Here is a 19064-nt window from a genome sequence, read left to right on the forward strand (position 1 = left end):
GATGCAGTTTTTGTAATAAGACAAATAAAAGAAAAGTCGCTGGAATACAACAAAACCAGCATATATGTGTCTGATAGATTTGAAGAATAAAAGGGAATATCACTGGAATAAAGAAAGTTAAAAAAAGAAGAGGATATAGAATGGGAGAAAAGGAAATAAGGATAATATGCTACGCCAACGAAGCCATAATAACAGCCGAAAATGAAGATGACCTACAAAGATTAATTAAAGAATTCGAAGATACGGCGCTCATATACAACATGGAGATCTCAACAGAGAAAACTAAAACGATGGTGATATCAGCGGAACCGAGACGATGTAAACTAGTCGTAAATAACGAAATAATAGAACAAGTGATGGAAACTGAATACTTGGGAATAAAACTGTCAAGCTACGGAAAAGTAGCAGAAGTACAAAAACAAGTGAACATGGCAAACAGAGCAGCAGGATGTCTCAACAACAAAACCTGGAGAAACAAATACCTCACAACGGAAACGAAAACCAGGATATATAAATCAACAATAAGACTGACAATGACGTACACAGCGGAAACAAGAGCAGATACGGTGAAACACAAAGACTACTGGAAACAACAGAAATGAAAGTCTTACGAAAAATAACAAACCAAACTCTAAGAGACAGAGTAAGAATTGAGGAAATACGAGCGAGATGTGGTATGTATGAAATAAATGCGTGGACCAAAAGAAGAAAAGTGGAATGGAATCAACACATCGAAAGAATGACAGAAAATAGAATAGTACGAATAGCAAGAGACAAATCGCCAAATGGAAGAAGATCATTGGGACGACCGAGGAAAAGATGGTCAGACATCGTCGATTGAGGCTAAAAACTGAAGTAAAACAGGCATTGTGCCTATTTATAAAGTAGGAAGAAGAATTATTAACAACAAACGTCATTTTTAAGTCTCAATATAGCAAATAGTATAGCAAATTAGTTTGTATTTAAGTTTGATAAGTCTTCAATAAAATTTATTACTTTTGTTGTTGCCATTTTTCACTATGTACCTTATTAACAAAAAAGAATTAACAATAATAATCTTACATTTTTATTTTTTCATAGTTTCATAAAATATGTACTATCCTGACATTATAGCACCGCTTTGCAAAAATGACATGAAATTGGATGACGTGCAAGAGATAACGTGAAACTTTTAAATATTTAGGATGAACATAAATAAAAATAAAACAAAATTATTGTATCACTTATTTAATCATGTCGTTACAGTTTAAGCATTTTTTGTTGAAACACAACAGTCGACACAACAGTTAGTCATCGTATTGACATCGATTTAGTAAATACAAACGTGAGCCATAACTATATGTTCGGGCGATATAGAATCATTACAAAATATATGCACATTTATTCTCCGGTTCAAATACCGTACACATATTTTATGCCTACCATAAAATTAATCGTTTTTTTCCATAAACTATACAATATAATTATGTATAGCAAATTTGTTAATAAATAAGTATTGTGAGTTTACCTGTACGGATATTAAACAAGTCATTTATTTGAATTTATTAATTAATAAAGCGTATTGGAATAAAAGTTAGCGGTTTTTTCTCATCGTGTTTTTAATATAAATTCTACGAAAAGGACGTACAATGCTACCGACGAAAACGACAACGAGAAATTACAATTTTGACATACTGTTATTTATCGTACTTATTTATTTTTTAGAATATAGGTATTTTAGAATGAAATCAGAAAAAATAAAGAGAGACCTTTAGTGGTGATACGGGAGGAATAGTTTAGAGAGGAAGACAACGATATATGCTTGTAAAAATTTGCAGAACTAATACACTTCTAACAAATACAAGTTCAATCAGGCATTAGATATAAAAATTTAAAAAAAAATGTCTAATTCACTTTCCTTATACACAAAAACATCACTAACGACTATTTGAATATTAAAACTTTTTCTCTACAATACCCTGGAGAATGAAAATCTGAAGCAATATAGACTACAGCGGCGATTCAAGGGCACTGAGAATTTTAGAAAAAAATAGATTCCTACTAAATCTGGTGATTTCCATGAAGACTACATAAAGTATAAAAATTCAATTTTTAAAAATTAATGATAAAAGATATTGTTAAACTAATAAAGAGATCTGTAAAAATCCATTCATTGGTAATATCGAAAAGGCAGAATAGTAGCAATAAATGCTGTTAAAATGAAATGGTAAATCTCATCGCAATTCCAACACAATAAAAGACTGGCTTGAGGAACATAGAAACGTACACAATAGCAGTCGACGCTTAGTGCAAACTTAGTATTGTTTAACTTAATATTTGTAAAATGGTTCTGTGCATTTCTAGTTGTAATAACGAAAAAAAAAATTCGATTTAATGATAAATGCTGTAACGTTGACATTGCCAGCTCTGGCCGCCGCCGGCTTGCCACCGCTATGAGCGCACTTACTCCCACCGAGACCAACCACTACCATTCGATGCGCGCAGGAGAGGAAACACCGGCATAGGTATCAAAAGCTTACATATTGACAGAGAATCGAGTTCTACCAGAGTACTGATCTGGTGTAAACTCCAAACCGGGCCTTTGAGTAGTGATCGTAGGCCAACGTTCCGGAAGTTCAAGCTGGAGTACTGATCTAGTAAATTGATCTGTTGATTATTGTAAGTATTGATTGGTCACTTTCCGTTCCTCGTCCGGAACGAGTAATAATCGATTCGGCCGCCTCTAACCTAGACTAACTAGTGATGAGTCTATTTCTTTCATGTTTGGCTACTAAAGTTGAATTTAATATTGCCTTCATTTAAACATAAATGGCTGCGTATTGTAACAGAAATATTTACAAGCCATTGTCAACTGAAAAAGGCCCTAAAACATTGGAGGTAGATGTAGCAAAATGCAAATTTTGTGAGATAGGAGATCCATCCAATATATGGTCCACTGGCTTCCATCAGCAAACTTCTTCATTCATTACGGTATATATAGCCATCCTCCTCCACGATCTACTGCCAAGGAGAGAAAGAGGTAGAGAATGAAACCTCAATAAATATACTTTTAAACTCCAGAGCACATTATCTGGGAGTACTTAATCGACAAATCCGAACCAAAATCACCAACAAGACCACAGAGTTCAGGACAGTGAGGCCTTAAGAGTAAAGCAGAATAATCAGATCACCATCGACCAACCTGTAGTGGCCAGCATCTACTTCAGATAAAGAATAAAGAGATTTATGATTCCTCTTCAGAATTAGGATATGTACAGACAATTTCTTCTGATGATGATAATGGACACTGGAGCCTCAGGGAAAAGAAGCTACTTGTTTTTACTTTAAAATGGAAAAGTCTTGAAAGATAAAAAGGAAAAGAAATAGACTTGGGATGTGAAACTGATACTTTCATTTAAGATAGAAGCACAGAAAATTAATTTTGCTAATAGACATTTACTACTACGTTAAAAATTAGAGAACCTTTATTGTACTTAGGTAGTATATGTGTACTTTATCTTCAAACTTTATCTAAATCTACTTTATCTAAAGTTCAAAAGAAATTAAATACTTTTGTCTTAAAATAAAACATTTTATTGCTACTTTATTCATATTATCGTATTTAACATTATAATTATGGCATATTGCACATTAGGTACATATTCCACACTAGATACAAAATTCCCCTTTTCCAAATATTATTTTTGAAGATCCCTGTATCAAATTTCTCATTTTTAATATTAAAATTTAATAAATATAATACTAAAGCATAGATTTGAAAGAAAAACTAATTTTTTAAAAACAAATAAATTACAAGGCAAAAAAACAGTGCCGTCCCAGGGGTGGTAGAACCGGGCGACAAATTTTTAGGTGCGGACCATTGTGCTACCATTTTTAGAGGACAGCCAATTGTTAAAATTGAAGAAATAATAAATTATGTTTTAAAGATTATAAAAAATCAATACCACGAGCAGTAGCGGCCAATATACGACTGTAAAAACAAGAATTAAATAAGTAAAACAACAATAAGCTTCATTCGACCGAAAATCAGCAACATCGCCTTCTCATTCATCGCAGGACATGTGGCTGAGCCGGAGCGGAACTACCTTTGCCCTCCGCCTACCCTCCCTTTAATGTGTATTGTCTGTGTTTCTATCTTAGATAATTGTCTAGGCTTGTACTTCGTTGTAGTTTTTAAATCCATTTGGATCAATTGTTGTACAGTGAAGTTTACGTACCCGTATGTGCTAGGTTACCGTCGATTTAAGCTGACTATGAATTTCTCCAGATTAAGTGTTATTATAAAAATAATTGTGTAAGTACAATCATAGACGGTAGAAAACGTCTATCTGGTAGTCAGTACAGGTAAGAGAGAGAGAGGGAGAGAGAGAGAGAGATTGGAACAAAAAAGCTTAAATTCTCCTTAGATAAATTTTTCAAACTGTTACATACTGATATTGACAATATTGCTCAACCTAAAGAGCATACAGCTGCTACAGCTCCCTTTGAGTTTGATAACATTCACCTAGACATAGGCCTATCATCAGCATCTGTCTGCTGCCGCCTCCTCAGTCGGGCGACAGTCACCTAGGCCTATCACTAGCATCCACGTGTGCTGCCCGTAATGTTTTAAAGCTTGTTGAGCTCTTTGGAAAATTTAATTCTGTTTTACAAGAGCACATTAGGAGAACTAGTGGTAGTAAAAAGCAGCACCACTACTTGGGAAAACGTATTCAAAGCAGAATTATTCAGCTCCTCCATGACCAAATCAAAAAGAAAAGTTTAAACTCTGAATCAGCCAAGTATTACAGCATAATTTTAGATTGTACACCTGATATTTTTGGGGTAGAACAGATGACTATTGTTGTACGTTTCATCGTTTTAGGTTCCTGATCACAAAGTGTTAAACTTGTAAAACATTTTCTAGGATTTGTGCCTGAAATGGATACCACTGGCTTGGGACTCACAGAAGTTATTTTGCAGACACTGAATGAACTGGGGTTTGGAAGATATAAGAGGACAAGGGTATAATAATGGAACAAACATGATAGGGAAGAAGTTGGGAGTCCAAAACAGAATTTTACAAATGAATCCTACAGCATTTTTTGTCCCATGTTCTAGCCATTCACTCAACTTAGTCGTGAACGATACTGCTAAAGCGACACAGTTTGCAGTTTCTTTCTTTTCAGTAGTGATAAAAATTTACAACTTTTTCTCAGCATACTACTCATTGTTGGGCTATTCTGAGAAATCATATTTCTAGCCTAACATTGAAACCTTTCATCTGATGCAATTACTCCCATCAGATACCAGATTGAAGAAATCTACGATGCACTTGTAGAAATCATGAAAAATCAAAACACCGATAAAATGGTTGCTCACGAAGCAAACTGTTTGACAAATCAAATCCGTGATTTTACTTTTCTTTGTTCTGTGGTAATATAATATATGATATTTTACGTCACATCAACGTAGTCAGCGAATCACTTCTTCTTCTTAGAGTGCCATATCCCTACGGAACGTCGGCGACTACCATGCTTATAATATTTTTATACTGATCTCGGTCTTGCGCTACGTGTAGCAATTGGTCCGCTGTCAAACCTGTCCACTGCCGCAAATTCCTCAACCAAGAGAGTTTCTTCCGTCCTATCCATTTCTTTCCTTCGATTTTACCGTTGAGAATTAGCCGAAGGAACTCATATCTTGGTCCTCTGCGAATCACTGCAGAGTATTTAATATGTAGTGTCACGAGCTATCAGTTTGTTAGAAAAAAACGGAAATACATTTCAATAGGAGTCAAGGATCGACCAAGTGAAGGGGAGGGGGTCGCCGATCTTGCCCAGAGCGGCAAAATCTCTAGGACCGGACAAAAACCAAACGGTATTTTATATATGGTACATTTAATATGCACCATGTCAGTTTTATTTGAAGATCCCGACTGTAAATGATTTACAATGAACAATACGGAAATACATATGCTTATCTTTGAAAGGTATAGAATTTCAACTGGCGGTATATCTATGAAGTGGACTATACAATCATTAGCAGATTAATATTTGGTGGACCTTTGAATTAATTTATAAAAATCTGAATATTTATTAGATATTCAAAGAATGCAGTTTACAAAATATTGTGGCCGTTACGGGATGCTAGGAAGATGAAAAACATCGTCATAATGTTCTTTTAAAAACAATAATATTAGAACGAAAGTTAATGTATATACAAGCAATGAAAGTGTCCTCTAGTCAAATAGAAAGGCACTCACACAGCAGAGAAAATAAATAAGATGGATCATACCGTTTGCTGTCATGACATACGACAAACGAGTCTACATTACCTCGAAGGTGCGCCAATCGATGCGTCACATCAATAAATGTTAATATAATTTGTTTAACAATTCTTATATAATCCAAACATATACTCGTTAGGGCTCGTATAATAGATTTTATAGAACAACAAAATTATTAAGAAAATAACAATTTAAAGATATGAACGTGCTACTGATCATTGAATCATACAAATAAAACCTTCTGATGTAAACAGAGGTATTTTAGTTTTTACACTATGCTATAAATCACACTGTTATCAACCCACTTTAAAAAAATATCAGTCCTTTTTCAGTTTTTTACATATTTAGCATATTTGAATGTTTGGCGAGATTGATATTCCTTAATGGATATAACTGGAAATGAGTGTTATAAATATTGCTTAAATACACCAATAGTTAAGTATATTTTGCACTTTTTGAAACAAAATTAGTCTTATAGAGTAGCAAATTATTGTAGTTGAATACTTAAATTAAAAATTATTAAGATAAATGAAACAGTTGGTACTTTGCCAGTGTGTCATGTAAAGGGTGCTTATAATCCTTCCTAGCTCGAAAAATGGAAAAAAGTCTGTAGATCAGAAGGTAAATTTCAAAACAACAAGATGCTTTTTATCTTTCTGAACATTTATTTACTTGTATATATTCAATCTTTAGCTGTTAATATCATTTTGTAATTATTTGGATATGTAACGCACACTATACTTTCGTTTATAGGTTTCGCTAAAATACATAACTTCAATTTCTGGTTTTAAGAATTGGTTTGCAATTAACCCCTTGTGGCATTTTTCAAATAATTCATGAATAACATAATAAATATGAAGGGTGGAAAGTACTGAAACATACACGTGGTTACCCGGAATGGAAATTGTGATGGGGCAACCTATCGATGCAACAGCTACGAGATATAGCTTTAACAATAAGTTCACAATTAAAATACCAGGCAGGGAAGGCTAGAATGAACGTGTATTCACAGAAGCTGCTGCTACCTGGTACACAGATGGCTCAAAAACATCGGAGGATGTGGGAGCCGGCATAGTAGGGACAAATCAAGGGATACATTTCCCGGTAAGTCTATCTAAGGATGTGGCAGTTTTCCAGGAGGAAACAACGGCAATCCATTACTGCGTGGAAGAAATAAAAAAGCAGGAAAGAACATTCCGTTCAGTTGCCATCTTCACATATAGTCAGGCAGCGCTTAAGGCACTCAATTCTGTAGAGGTCAATTCTAAGCTAGTATGGGATTGTGTGTGTGCCCTAAATAAACTAGGAGACCGTAGCAAGGTTACGGTAACCTGGGTACACGAGGGTCATAAGGGCAATGAAAAAGAAGATGAAATGGCCAAACAAAGCTCATCAATGCCATTCATTGGACCGGAACCCTTCTGCGGCGTTGCAAAGACAGTAATAGGAACGTCTACAAGGAAGTGGGTAGCTCACAAATCTCTGGAATGGTGGAGGAATTCACCAGGACAAAGACAGGCGAAACAGTTCATTACAATACATTCGCCAAAATTTACGGCAGACCTAATAAGCAAAGAAAGGAAAACAGTCAAAGCCATAGTAGGTCTTCTAGCAGGGCACTGTAAGCTGAATATGCACTTAAAACTGATGGGATTATCAGAGATGACCTGTGCAGATTCTGTCACCTCGAAGAAGAAACAGTAGAGTACATTCTATGTCAGTGTGACAGTCTGGCAAATGTGCGGTTTTTTGCATTAGGAGAAGAAAGTCCACCGTCAAATAGCTACATGGAAGGTACAGTCTCGAAGCTATTAGACTTTTTAAAAAGATTCAGGCTAGAGAATGTTATCTAGGACTAGAGGCCCACAATAGATCTGAAAAGGTCGCAGTGGAATAGGCCAAAATGCCACCTATGGCTTCCTAGGACTTCTACATATTCCCACAACTGAAGATTGTTCCCGCTAGTCAAAACATCAATTTAAGAAGACGTTAGTCGGTCATTTTTGAGAAGTTTAATTCTTTCATTTTTAGCTAAGACAATCATGCCAACATGGTCATCTACAGATTTTCTACTATTCTTTTGCTAGGGGGAAATTTTTAAACATCCCTTATGTTTAAGTACAGCAAACTTTGGAGAATTCAAGGTTGTCTTTAGTATACTTCAAATAAAACAATCGAAACCTATATCACAAGTTTATACTATACTTTAATTTGGAAATTTTACACGCAAGTAATTATTCTTCGAGAACCTACTTACTGTCCACAAAGAGAAAAGGCACATTCAGTCTCAATGTTACTACTTTAATAGAATATACTATTTACGAAAATATTAATGTAAAATAAGGAGGTAAATGATATGTTATAAAACAGGTTCGTCATTAAGAGAATACCATAATATTAAACAAACACGTTTGAATAATTGAATATAAGGATTCCTTTTAGCAAACACATAATGGTCAACTCAAGATAATTGAGTTTTTTTAAACGATGGTATACAGCCAACTACTGGGATTTTCCCATTAATTTTCAAGATAATAGCTTGTGTGAATTTTCTTCATTTTCTTTAAATTATGTTTTTCAAAATATCTTAAATAATAACAATTATTTGTAACAACCTTAAAATCCCTTTTATTGCACAGAATCGATTTATTGATTAATTGGCACTGAAATTAAAACTACAGTCACTAGTAAATATAAACTATATACCTGACAATCATTGTGGTAAAGTGTTTTTTAAAGAATTATTTTATACAGTAAACTCTCTCAAATAAATTTTTTCTAAATTATATTTTTTTAAACTGAAAAGTGTGCAAAGAGAACAGCGAAATTATTTATTCAACTTCACTACTCATGTATACTAAAACTAGTTAAAAAATTTCACGAAACAGGATCAGTAGCTGATAAAAAAAAAAAGTGTGAAAAACGTGTTAGAATTGAAGCAGCAGTAGTAGAAATTGTAGGTTATGTTAATATTCAATATATTTCAAGTAATAAAAAAAAGCTCAAGAATCTGGTTTTCATTTAAATTTCTTCCCTACAAGATAAATTTGCTACAGAAACTAAATGAACATCATTCAGAACAACGACTACAGTTTTGTGAGATTGTGACTGAGAAAAAATAGTAATCCAAACTTTCTATTTAATATTTGTTTTTCAGATGAATGTTCTTTTTTCTAAATTGTACTGCAAATCGACACAATTGTCGTTATTGGGCTGATAAAAATAGTTTTCCACGAAAGACGTACACAATAGTCATTTGAAATTAAACATATGGGCAGGAATTTATGGAGATCGTATCGCTCGGTGATTCTTTTTGCAACAAAATTTAAACATAAGAAGCATATCTAGAATTATTAGAGGACACAGTTGATCCAATTTTGACAAATATAATCGAAAATGAAACAGTTACTCAGAAGATGATTTGTTTTTCGAACAAGATGGTGCGGCGTGCCTTCGCATTATAGCATAAACGTAAGGCGATACCTTAATGAACGGTTTCCTAGGCAATGGCTTGAACGAAGAGGTTTTATCGAATGGCCAGCAAGATACCCCGATTTAACACCCCTGGACTTCTTCCTATGAGGTTACTTTATAAGGACGCTTTATGCAGCATAATTACTATCCGGATATAAAACAGCTATCTGTATATAAAAGAGTGTGCCATGTTCACAATAGACAATATGTTATCGGAACAATGGCGGTGGAGGCATACAGAAAATGCCAACGATCTATAGGACGCTCTAGAATCAGGACTGTCAATAGCAAAGGATTGATAATTCATGAATCAAATATGGTTTATATTACATGTGATGTTGCGAAATCATTTTTAGGTTGTACTATACTTTACTGCTTTGCTAGTATATGCGTACCAGAGAGTCGAATGTGCGTAATTGACACTTTTACCACCAATCACTTTTTTTTATACATTATGACTTATATAATATGTAATTTACATTTGTCTACGTTTACTCTTAAAAACGAACAAAAATTAATTTTCCGACTTAAACAATAAAGATAAACGTTTTATGACACTCCAGTATACTTCCAGTAGATCCTTTAAGCTGATTCTTTACAAATAGTATCTCACCAGACACACCAAATATGCCAGGACGGAGTGCTAATAAACTAAATAATTACAATAATTGTATACTGTCACGAGCATCATTGTGTGCAGATATGTTGAGGCGATAAAAAATATGTGCACTATCGCGAACCTAAGATAATCTTGCTGCACCAATCTTTTAGGACCGATACTTTTTTTACTAAATTCGCACGTAAAGGTACCAGTCCGATAATAGCTTTCTAACATTTTTTCTTTCTCCACCCAACGATCGAAGAGCCAAGTAGTAAGAGTTTCGGTGTCTTGAGGAACATCCTTCTGTGGGTAGAGGCGGTAGAACATGATTGTTTCGCAAGGATCGCGATTTCCAAAGACGATATGGCTTAAGTCTATGGGCCAACCTTTCGGGTACGCTATCGTTATGTCGAGGAACCATTCAATTACAGGGGTCTCCGACTTGTCATCTAAAAATTACAAAATTCTAGATTACAAAATTTTCATATAAAATTTATACATTGAGACGCTTCGTCATGTACTTTAGAATATAAAATATTTGCATAACGCCTAAGACAGATTTGATTTCATTAAAAAATAATTTTTGAAAAATAAATAACACAAGGCGAATTGTTATAACTTGTTTGTATTCAAATTTAAAACCTACTTTATGGTTATCAGAAAATGTTTTCATGAAAATAAAATAAACAGATAATTCTTTAATTATAAAGAAAAAGATTAAAGAAGCAAAAGAATCATGGCTACAAGGTCAATGCATAGAAATAGAACCCCTGGAATAGAAGCATGACAATCTTAACCTACATAAAAAGATCAAAAACTTAACGGGAGGAAACGCATCACGAAGTCATAATTTAATACTAGAAGAGCGCAACAATCTGCTCTACGAAAATGAGAGAATACTTGAGAGATGGAGGCAATACATGGAAGAATTATTCAAGAAAGAGCAAGAGACAGAAGTCAGTGTTTCTGGATGTTCAGGACCAGAAATAACGCTCAGTGAAGTAACATATGCAATAAAAAAGACTAAAAACCAACAAAGCACCTGGACCTGATAACATACAAGCTGAAATATTGAAATTATTTGAAAACAACCAACTCAAACTCCTAACAAGTCTACTAAACAAAATCTATGAAACTGCAGAATTTCCTACAGATTGGCTAGTTTCCACCTTCATCCCAAAAAGGCAAATGCCACCAGATGCTCTGACTACAGAATTATAAGCTTAATGAGCCATGCACTCAAAATCCTTCTTTCTGTTACTCACTCTCACATATATAGAAAACATGAAGAAAACACTAGCAGTGTTCAGTTTGGGTTTAGAAGCTGACTGGGAACGCGAGAGACCCTATTTTCCATACAAGTATTGATACTAAGAGCTCGAGACGTAAATTGCGAAGTTTACGCATGCTTTATAGATTTTGAAAAAGCATTTGGCAAGGTGCAACATCAAAAATTATTTCAGATACTGAAAGAATCTAGTATTGATGACAAAAATTTACGCCTAATTAAAAATTTATATTTACAGCAAAGGGCAACTGTATGAGTAGACAACGAAACCTCACAAGAATTCACGATAAAACGGAGAGTACGTCAGGGCTGCATTTTATCGCCGACGTTGTTCAATACTTACTCGGAAATGCTGTTCAGGGAAGCTATTAATGGTTTAAGAGAAGGTATAAAAATCAATGGTGAAATCATAAACAATTTAAGATATGCGGCGATACGGTTTTGATTGCTGATAATGCGGAGGATCTGCAAACATTAATAGACCGTGTAGTGGAAGCCTGTGACAGATACGGCATGAAATTAAACTGTAAGAAGACCAAAATTCTCGTAGTAAGTAAAAACGACGTAATACAGCACCAATTCACAGCTAATAATGAACCCTTAAAAATAATCGACAAAATTACATACCTTGGATGCAGCCTAAATAAGGAATGGGACCACTCACAGTAAATAAGATGTCGTATAGAAAAGGCGAGAGCTGTCTTCAATCGCCTCAGGAAGATTTTATGTAATATGCATCTGAACATTGATATAAGAACACGGGTCTTGAGATGCTATGTATTTTATATCCTTTTATATGGAGTCGAAGCCTGGACCTTCTTGTCCTACCGCCGCATGCTCAGAATTTCCTATATCCATCATGTTACAAACAACACCGTGATCCAACTTATGAATAAAGATCTGGAAATTATGCGTATCGTGAAAATCAGAAAGATGACATAATTAGGGCATGTGATGCGCAATGAGAAGTATGAACTAATTCAACCAATTTTACAAGGCAAGATAGAAGGCAAAAATCTCAAGGGCGCAGAAAGACATCGTGGTTGAAGAACATCAGACAGTGGGCAGGAATGACTACCATACATCTATTTAGGGCAGCTGTCAACAAATTTGTATGGACCAACGTGATTGTCAACATCCAGAGAGGATAGGCACCAAGAGAAGAAGAATACCTATAATTGGATCCAAACTAAAAGATCTCCGTACAAATTTATTGAGATAACGAGACTGTCCCTCTGAAGATTTAGACATTTACTGTGCACAGAAATCGGAGTGTATCAATTTTACCCTTGACCTTAAATAATGTATTTCTTAGTGTGGACATAAAGAATTCGCAGATTAAAGCTTGATTCTCATTATCCATCTGGACGGCGCGGCGACAGGTAACCGACCATCAGATGTCAGTCAATTTTATGTTGGTGTTTATGTGGGTTTCGCACTATGCAACAGCTAACCATCAGTGTTTCAACAACTTTTATACGAGTAGTGCGGTTTGGCGTGATCTTTAAAAATTATTCACTTACCGATTTAGCCGTTATTGCTGTTTTGCTGGAAGAAGAGGATGAAGGGAAGGAGATATCTAAAAGGAAAGCTAGGAAGACGGGAAAAAGAAAAATATGGTTACATAAAAGTTAAAAGGAAAGGAAAACTGAAGAGGAATTTTTCACGTTATACAAAGAATTATTAGATGATGAAGTAAAATTTCATCAATACTTTAGGATGTCGAAATATCAGTTCAATGATTTGTTGTCAAAAGTCGAACATTTATTAAGAAAAAGAAAAATTGGCACTTGGTTTGAAGTAAGTTTATTTAAAAAAAAAAAAAATAAGTTTAAGTACAAAAGTATCACATAATATATTCTATATATTCTAAATTAAGTTTTATAAAAAAGTATAGGTATCATTACTCGATAATCTCAGTGTGTGAACTTGTACATGACGACAGACTCGAGTCTGTCGTGACTGATGAAAGTTGCTGGTAATAAAAAGTAATGCATGGAAACTGTTGCTGAAGCAAATGAGGACTCGCAACACCCATGTCAACGTAATTATGGTTTTGGGTACTTAGACTTTGGGTCCTGGTTGCTGATACCGATCGTACGCACTTGATTGTTGGTGAGGCCTTACTGGAGTTAAAAGTTGTAGTCCTATATCCGATACAATATTAAATATTTTAGTCTTTGCCACGTGTTGGTACATTGGAGGAAACGTTTTTATGGTTTCGCTAATACTATTCAGAAAAGCGTCTATTGAATTAGTGGTAGTGGGTTGCTCATTTTTGCTTATAACGTATTTCATCAAAGCGGTTGGTGGTGATTTAATGGTTTCAGAATGAGATACTTTCGCTCTTCTCGATTTGTGTGCTAATGGACTTTTAAATGTTTTAGCACGGTTTTCAGGATGTGAAAGCTCTCCCTCCAGTCTCTAATTGAGTACTTGACTCTTGCTCCCTGCTAGATTCTTCTTCATTTTGATTCTCCTCTACAACTGTTAACTCGTCAGATTCATTTTCTGATACAACATTGGATATTGTGTCTCGTTCTTAAAAGTATGGTATTGAAAAATTTAGCTCATCTTCGTATTTCCATTTTTTTTTTCGCTGCCGCGTGACCAGAGACAGTCTTCTTAGTTCTCAGAGCTCTACGAAACTCGTCTCTCAGGCTGAACGATCTTTGTTTACAATCGTTCGCTAAAAAATAAACTTTTATTAATAACCTATATTAACAATTACTTATTAATTATACTTAATAAGAATTTTACAAATTCAAAGGTCATTGTTTTTCAGGTTTTTAGCTTCATGGAATATAATGCGGTCATTAGCTTTTAGTTATGTTGGGGCATTCAAACAGTTTGGTCTATAATCAAAGAAGTTTGCAATGCTATAAATAGTGAAATGCTGAAGGAACAAATGCCACTACGTAATGAAAATGATTGGATAAAAATTGGTGACGACTTTTGGAGAATATGGAATTTTCCCAATTGCCTTGGTGCCCTAGACGGTAAAAACGTCCAGATACAAGCTCCCGCTAATAGCGGATCCCAGTATTTCAATTATAAAAAAAACATTTTCTATTGTTCTTATGGCACTTTTAGATGCAGAATATAAATGTATTTCTATTGATATAGGAGCTTATGGAAACAATAGTGATGGGGGCATGTTTGCAAATTCAAGTTTAGGTCACCTATTCCACAATAATACAATGACTATTCCACCAGGAAGACCTCTTCCAAACACCAATACTAAAATGCCATTTGTAATGGTCGGCGACGGGGCCTTCCCATGGAAAACCTATTTATTACGACCTTATCCAGCATCGCAAATTAAAGTCGAAGCAAAAATAAATTTCAATTACCGTTTATCTCGAGCTCGGAGGCTAGTTGAGAATGCCTTCGGTATATTAGCTCAACGGTTTCAGGTATATCGTTAGAATACTAAAGTCAAAACCTGAATATGCTGATAAGATCATTTTAACCACTTATATTTTACATAATTACATAAGAGACAATTAGATAAGAAGGGGTAATGCTCAAAGAACAGCTTACGAAATACGAGAAACATTTAAAACTTTTTTCTCCTCCCCACAAGGAGCGTTACCTTGGGAAGTAAGATACATCACAGTATGATCGGTCACACTATTTTAAAAAAATCTTGCCAGCGAATAAATTAAAATTAAGTAGTTTCATTTAAAAGTGTGTAGTAAAATTTATGTAGGTACTTAGTAATATAATTTGTAGTTAAATTACTTTTAGAATTAATAAATTTGAAATGAGTAGTACAATCTTACAAGACTTACCTGGAACTCAAAATTCCTCACAATTTTTTTTTCCATATTTTCCCCTTAATAATGCTGTCACTGTAATCTTTATGGCTTAAATTAAACAAGCATTCATGAGTTTGCACTAGAATAATTAATTTTTCATCATCCATTTTCATAGTAATAATCGTTTGCTTTTCACTGACGAACTGCATAATATTCTCACTATCCTCAAGACACGTCACCAACAGGCACCGACAAGTCAAAACATTCTTTCCTACAATTCCGGCTGCCGGCAGGCGGGGGCTAGCCGCGACATAGACGGATAATGCAATTATATGCATTTATATAATCTATGCAACGAGATACCCAAAAATAAAAAAAACATCAATTTTCGTTGATTAGAACGGGAGATATTGCCACTTTTATAAATTTGAAGATATGAATTCAGTTTTTGAAATAGTGTGAATTTTTGAAAAGGAATGGCTAACTCGGGTTCTTAGGATCATACACCATTGCATTTTGTTTTAAATTCGTGTAAAAATGCCAACATTTCGAATAAAAAAAATTAACTTACTATGTTGATGCGTTGAGTTATTTTAAATAACTTAAAGCTTAACAATTTAAAATCGCAGTACTTTTGTACTTAAAAATGGCGTGCAATCTTTTGCATGTTTTGTTATATTATATATTGTTATTAACAAATTTATCAAAAGCAGTTGTAGATACCTGTATCAAAGAGTGTCCTGGAAAAATCGTTAATTCCCTTCGTTTAAAGTTGTTGTTGGTTAAGTCAGCAAAAGTTAAAACACAAGAATTTCAAAGAATTTGACTAATATTGTCAACTTATAACAATATTAGTCAAATACGAAAAGGCTTAAAGGAAAGTTAGATATTCAGCAAACGCCAAGTATGATGTAATAACGTAAAAATGTTGCTAAATAGTATCCTGCGATTCAGAAACACTTGCGCAAACCACTTTCTCACCCACTTAACCCATGCCAATACACTAGATCCTTTTAAACATGCGGAACGAAACTTTACCATGATTGGCGTTTGTTGTAATCGCTTAAGTAAAATATACTATAATGGCATTGCTGATCTTATTTATACTTTTTCCTAATAAGAAATAGAATAACAAACCGGATATGGGTTCTACAAGAACTATAGAGCGTTCCACGTTAAGAAAATAACATTGCGGAGATAGGGCCATGTATTTCTTATGGGCGATAGAAGCGCGGCGATGCCACGAAAAACACAAGCACGTTTCAGGGTTGTATTATTTGTATTTTCGTTTCCGCAGACATGAATTCAATTAATGTTTTTTAACGTAATTGACCAAAAGTGCCCATTCGAAATAAGATATGAAAAGTAGGGAAAATGATTTTAATTAAATAAAGAGTATTTACAAAAGATAATTTTATTTTATCTTATTTTAATTATAGTAACGACAGTTTATTTATTTTTCAGTGAGAATACCATATGCCATGAATCATAGAAATCAGTAGAAAATATTGGTTAGCTAAATCATGCATTTTGTCGGCTATTAAAGATAAGCAATTAAACGGACCGCTTGGAATGCATATATCTAATTACTAATTATAACTTAAAATAATACGGTGTGCGTATGTCGCGATTTTGTCGTTCTCTGACTACATAATGATAATAAGGCTTTGTGGTTCTTTATTAGTTATTCTGACTTTACAGTTAAATGTTAATTGTAAATGGAAATTGAACAATTAAGCCAAGGGAATATCTTGGACATCCGTGCAAAACAATTTGTTTTAAATGTATTTAATTATCATCTAAATTTAAGAAGTGGTGAAAGTGTTAGAAGTTTAACCAATAAAGTAAGTGCTATGACGGGAGTAAGTATTAGTACTATTTCTAAGATACGTAAAGAAGCATACGCGGCTACGTGCCATTGTGCATAGTTTTTTCTTTAAAAATTACCGCCGACATTGAACAAAGTTTTTGCACTGGTTAAAAAAGACAAAGATTTAGAAAACATGTCACGCACAACAATGTGGAGAATACTCCATGAAATGAACTTTGTTTTTTGCAAACGAGGAGTAAAGTCAAGCATGATTGAACGGCCCGATATTCTAAAATGGAGTCATCAGTATTTGCGTGAGATAAAAAAATTTCGTTCTCAAGGATACACTGTCGTTTATTTGGAAGAAACTTGGGTGAATGTTGGACATAGTGTTTCCAAAGACGGTAGTACCTCTCAGTGACTTCAATCAGGGATGCGTTTGTCAAGGGGTTGTCAACAGGCCTAAAACAGCCGACACAACGAGGCCCCGATTTATTATAGTGCAGGCAGGTAGCGAATTGGGTTTTGTAGAAGGTGCCGCTTTTTGATTTTTAGCTAATAAAAATTCAGCGGACTATCATGATGAGATGGATGGTCCTATATTTGAACAGTGGTTTAAGGAAAAGCTGCTTCCTAATCTTCCAGAGAAAACTGTTGTGGTGATGGACAACGCTTCCTACCATTCGAGGAGAGAAGAAGTAATACCAACACAAGCCTTCAATAAAGATCAAATTAAGACGTGGTTGCTGGAGAAAGATATCTTTTTTGAAGAAGATTATTTAAAATCAGAGCTCATGGAAGTCGTAAACACATACAAAGAAAAATACATAAAATATAAAATCGACGAGATGTGCAAAGAGAAAAATGTTGCCATTCCGAGACTACCTCCATACCATTGTGAGTTAAATCCAATTGAAATGGTATGGAGTCAAGTCAAAAGACATATTGCCTCACACAACACAGAGTTTAAGACCGCCGCTATGGAACAATGAATAAGAAATGCATTTGGTGTAGTAACAGTGGAAAACTGGAAAAACTATTGTAAACTTGCTATTAAGGAAGAGCAAAAATTTTGGGTTATTGATGGGTTGATGGACGATATTGATCCTGTGGTAATAAATGTGACAGTTGACAGTGACAGTAATGAAAGTGATAGCGATGATAGAGAAGATGAGGATGATGTTAATATGCAGTGAGTAAATTATGTGATAGTGTGCAAATCGGCGGACACAAAGTGCCAAATCCGAAAAGTCTGTAAATAACAGTTCGACAAAAGTGAAAATTAGCAAATAGTGCGAAAAATTTCATATAATATAACATATATATATATATATATATATATATATATATATATATATATATATATATATATATATATATATATATATATGTAATTGTTGTTATTACTTACATGAAAATAAAATTAAAGCTGCACTTGATTTTTTTAGTTATATCTTATGTAAAGCGTGTTAATAAATATATGTAATGTTAAACAATAGTGAAATTTAACTATTTTTATTAGACCTACATATAATAATTACATACCTATATTTGTCAATTAAAGAAACAAGTATTTATAATGCATTATTTTGTATTCAACTATACATATCTCCTTTTGATGAAATTGATTAACTAGAACTACTACACAGTGCTGAATACGGCTGTAATTAGAATGAATCATATATCGACAATCTAGTAGCAAAACCGGCCTGAGAGTTTTGGCAACACTGATCTCCATAAGCGCAATGTTATTTTCTAAACTTGAAACAAAGTATATAAACACTTTACTGGTGGTCAGTGATTATTCTAATAAAAATACTGCTTCTATAAATGTTTGCTAAATTCTCAATAATGCAATATAA

At 34.1% G+C, this 19064-nt stretch overlaps 1 protein-coding gene across 1 annotated transcript in view; it reads right to left on the minus strand.

The window, feature by feature from the left end:
• Nucleotides 1-1053: 1053 nt before the first annotated feature.
• The window catches only part of LOC140443707 (acyl-CoA:lysophosphatidylglycerol acyltransferase 1-like), a 127960-nt gene continuing 109949 nt past the window's right edge, over nt 1054-19064 (minus strand). Inside the window, exon 5 of the mRNA XM_072535090.1 lies at nt 1054-10792. Within this exon, the coding sequence (XP_072391191.1) occupies nt 10386-10792 (407 nt within the window). The 3' untranslated portion in view covers nt 1054-10385. The remainder of the gene's footprint in view (nt 10793-19064) is intronic.

Source organism: Diabrotica undecimpunctata, chromosome 6, assembly GCF_040954645.1.
Source record: "Diabrotica undecimpunctata isolate CICGRU chromosome 6, icDiaUnde3, whole genome shotgun sequence".
NCBI classification, from domain to species: Eukaryota; Metazoa; Arthropoda; class Insecta; order Coleoptera; family Chrysomelidae; genus Diabrotica; species Diabrotica undecimpunctata.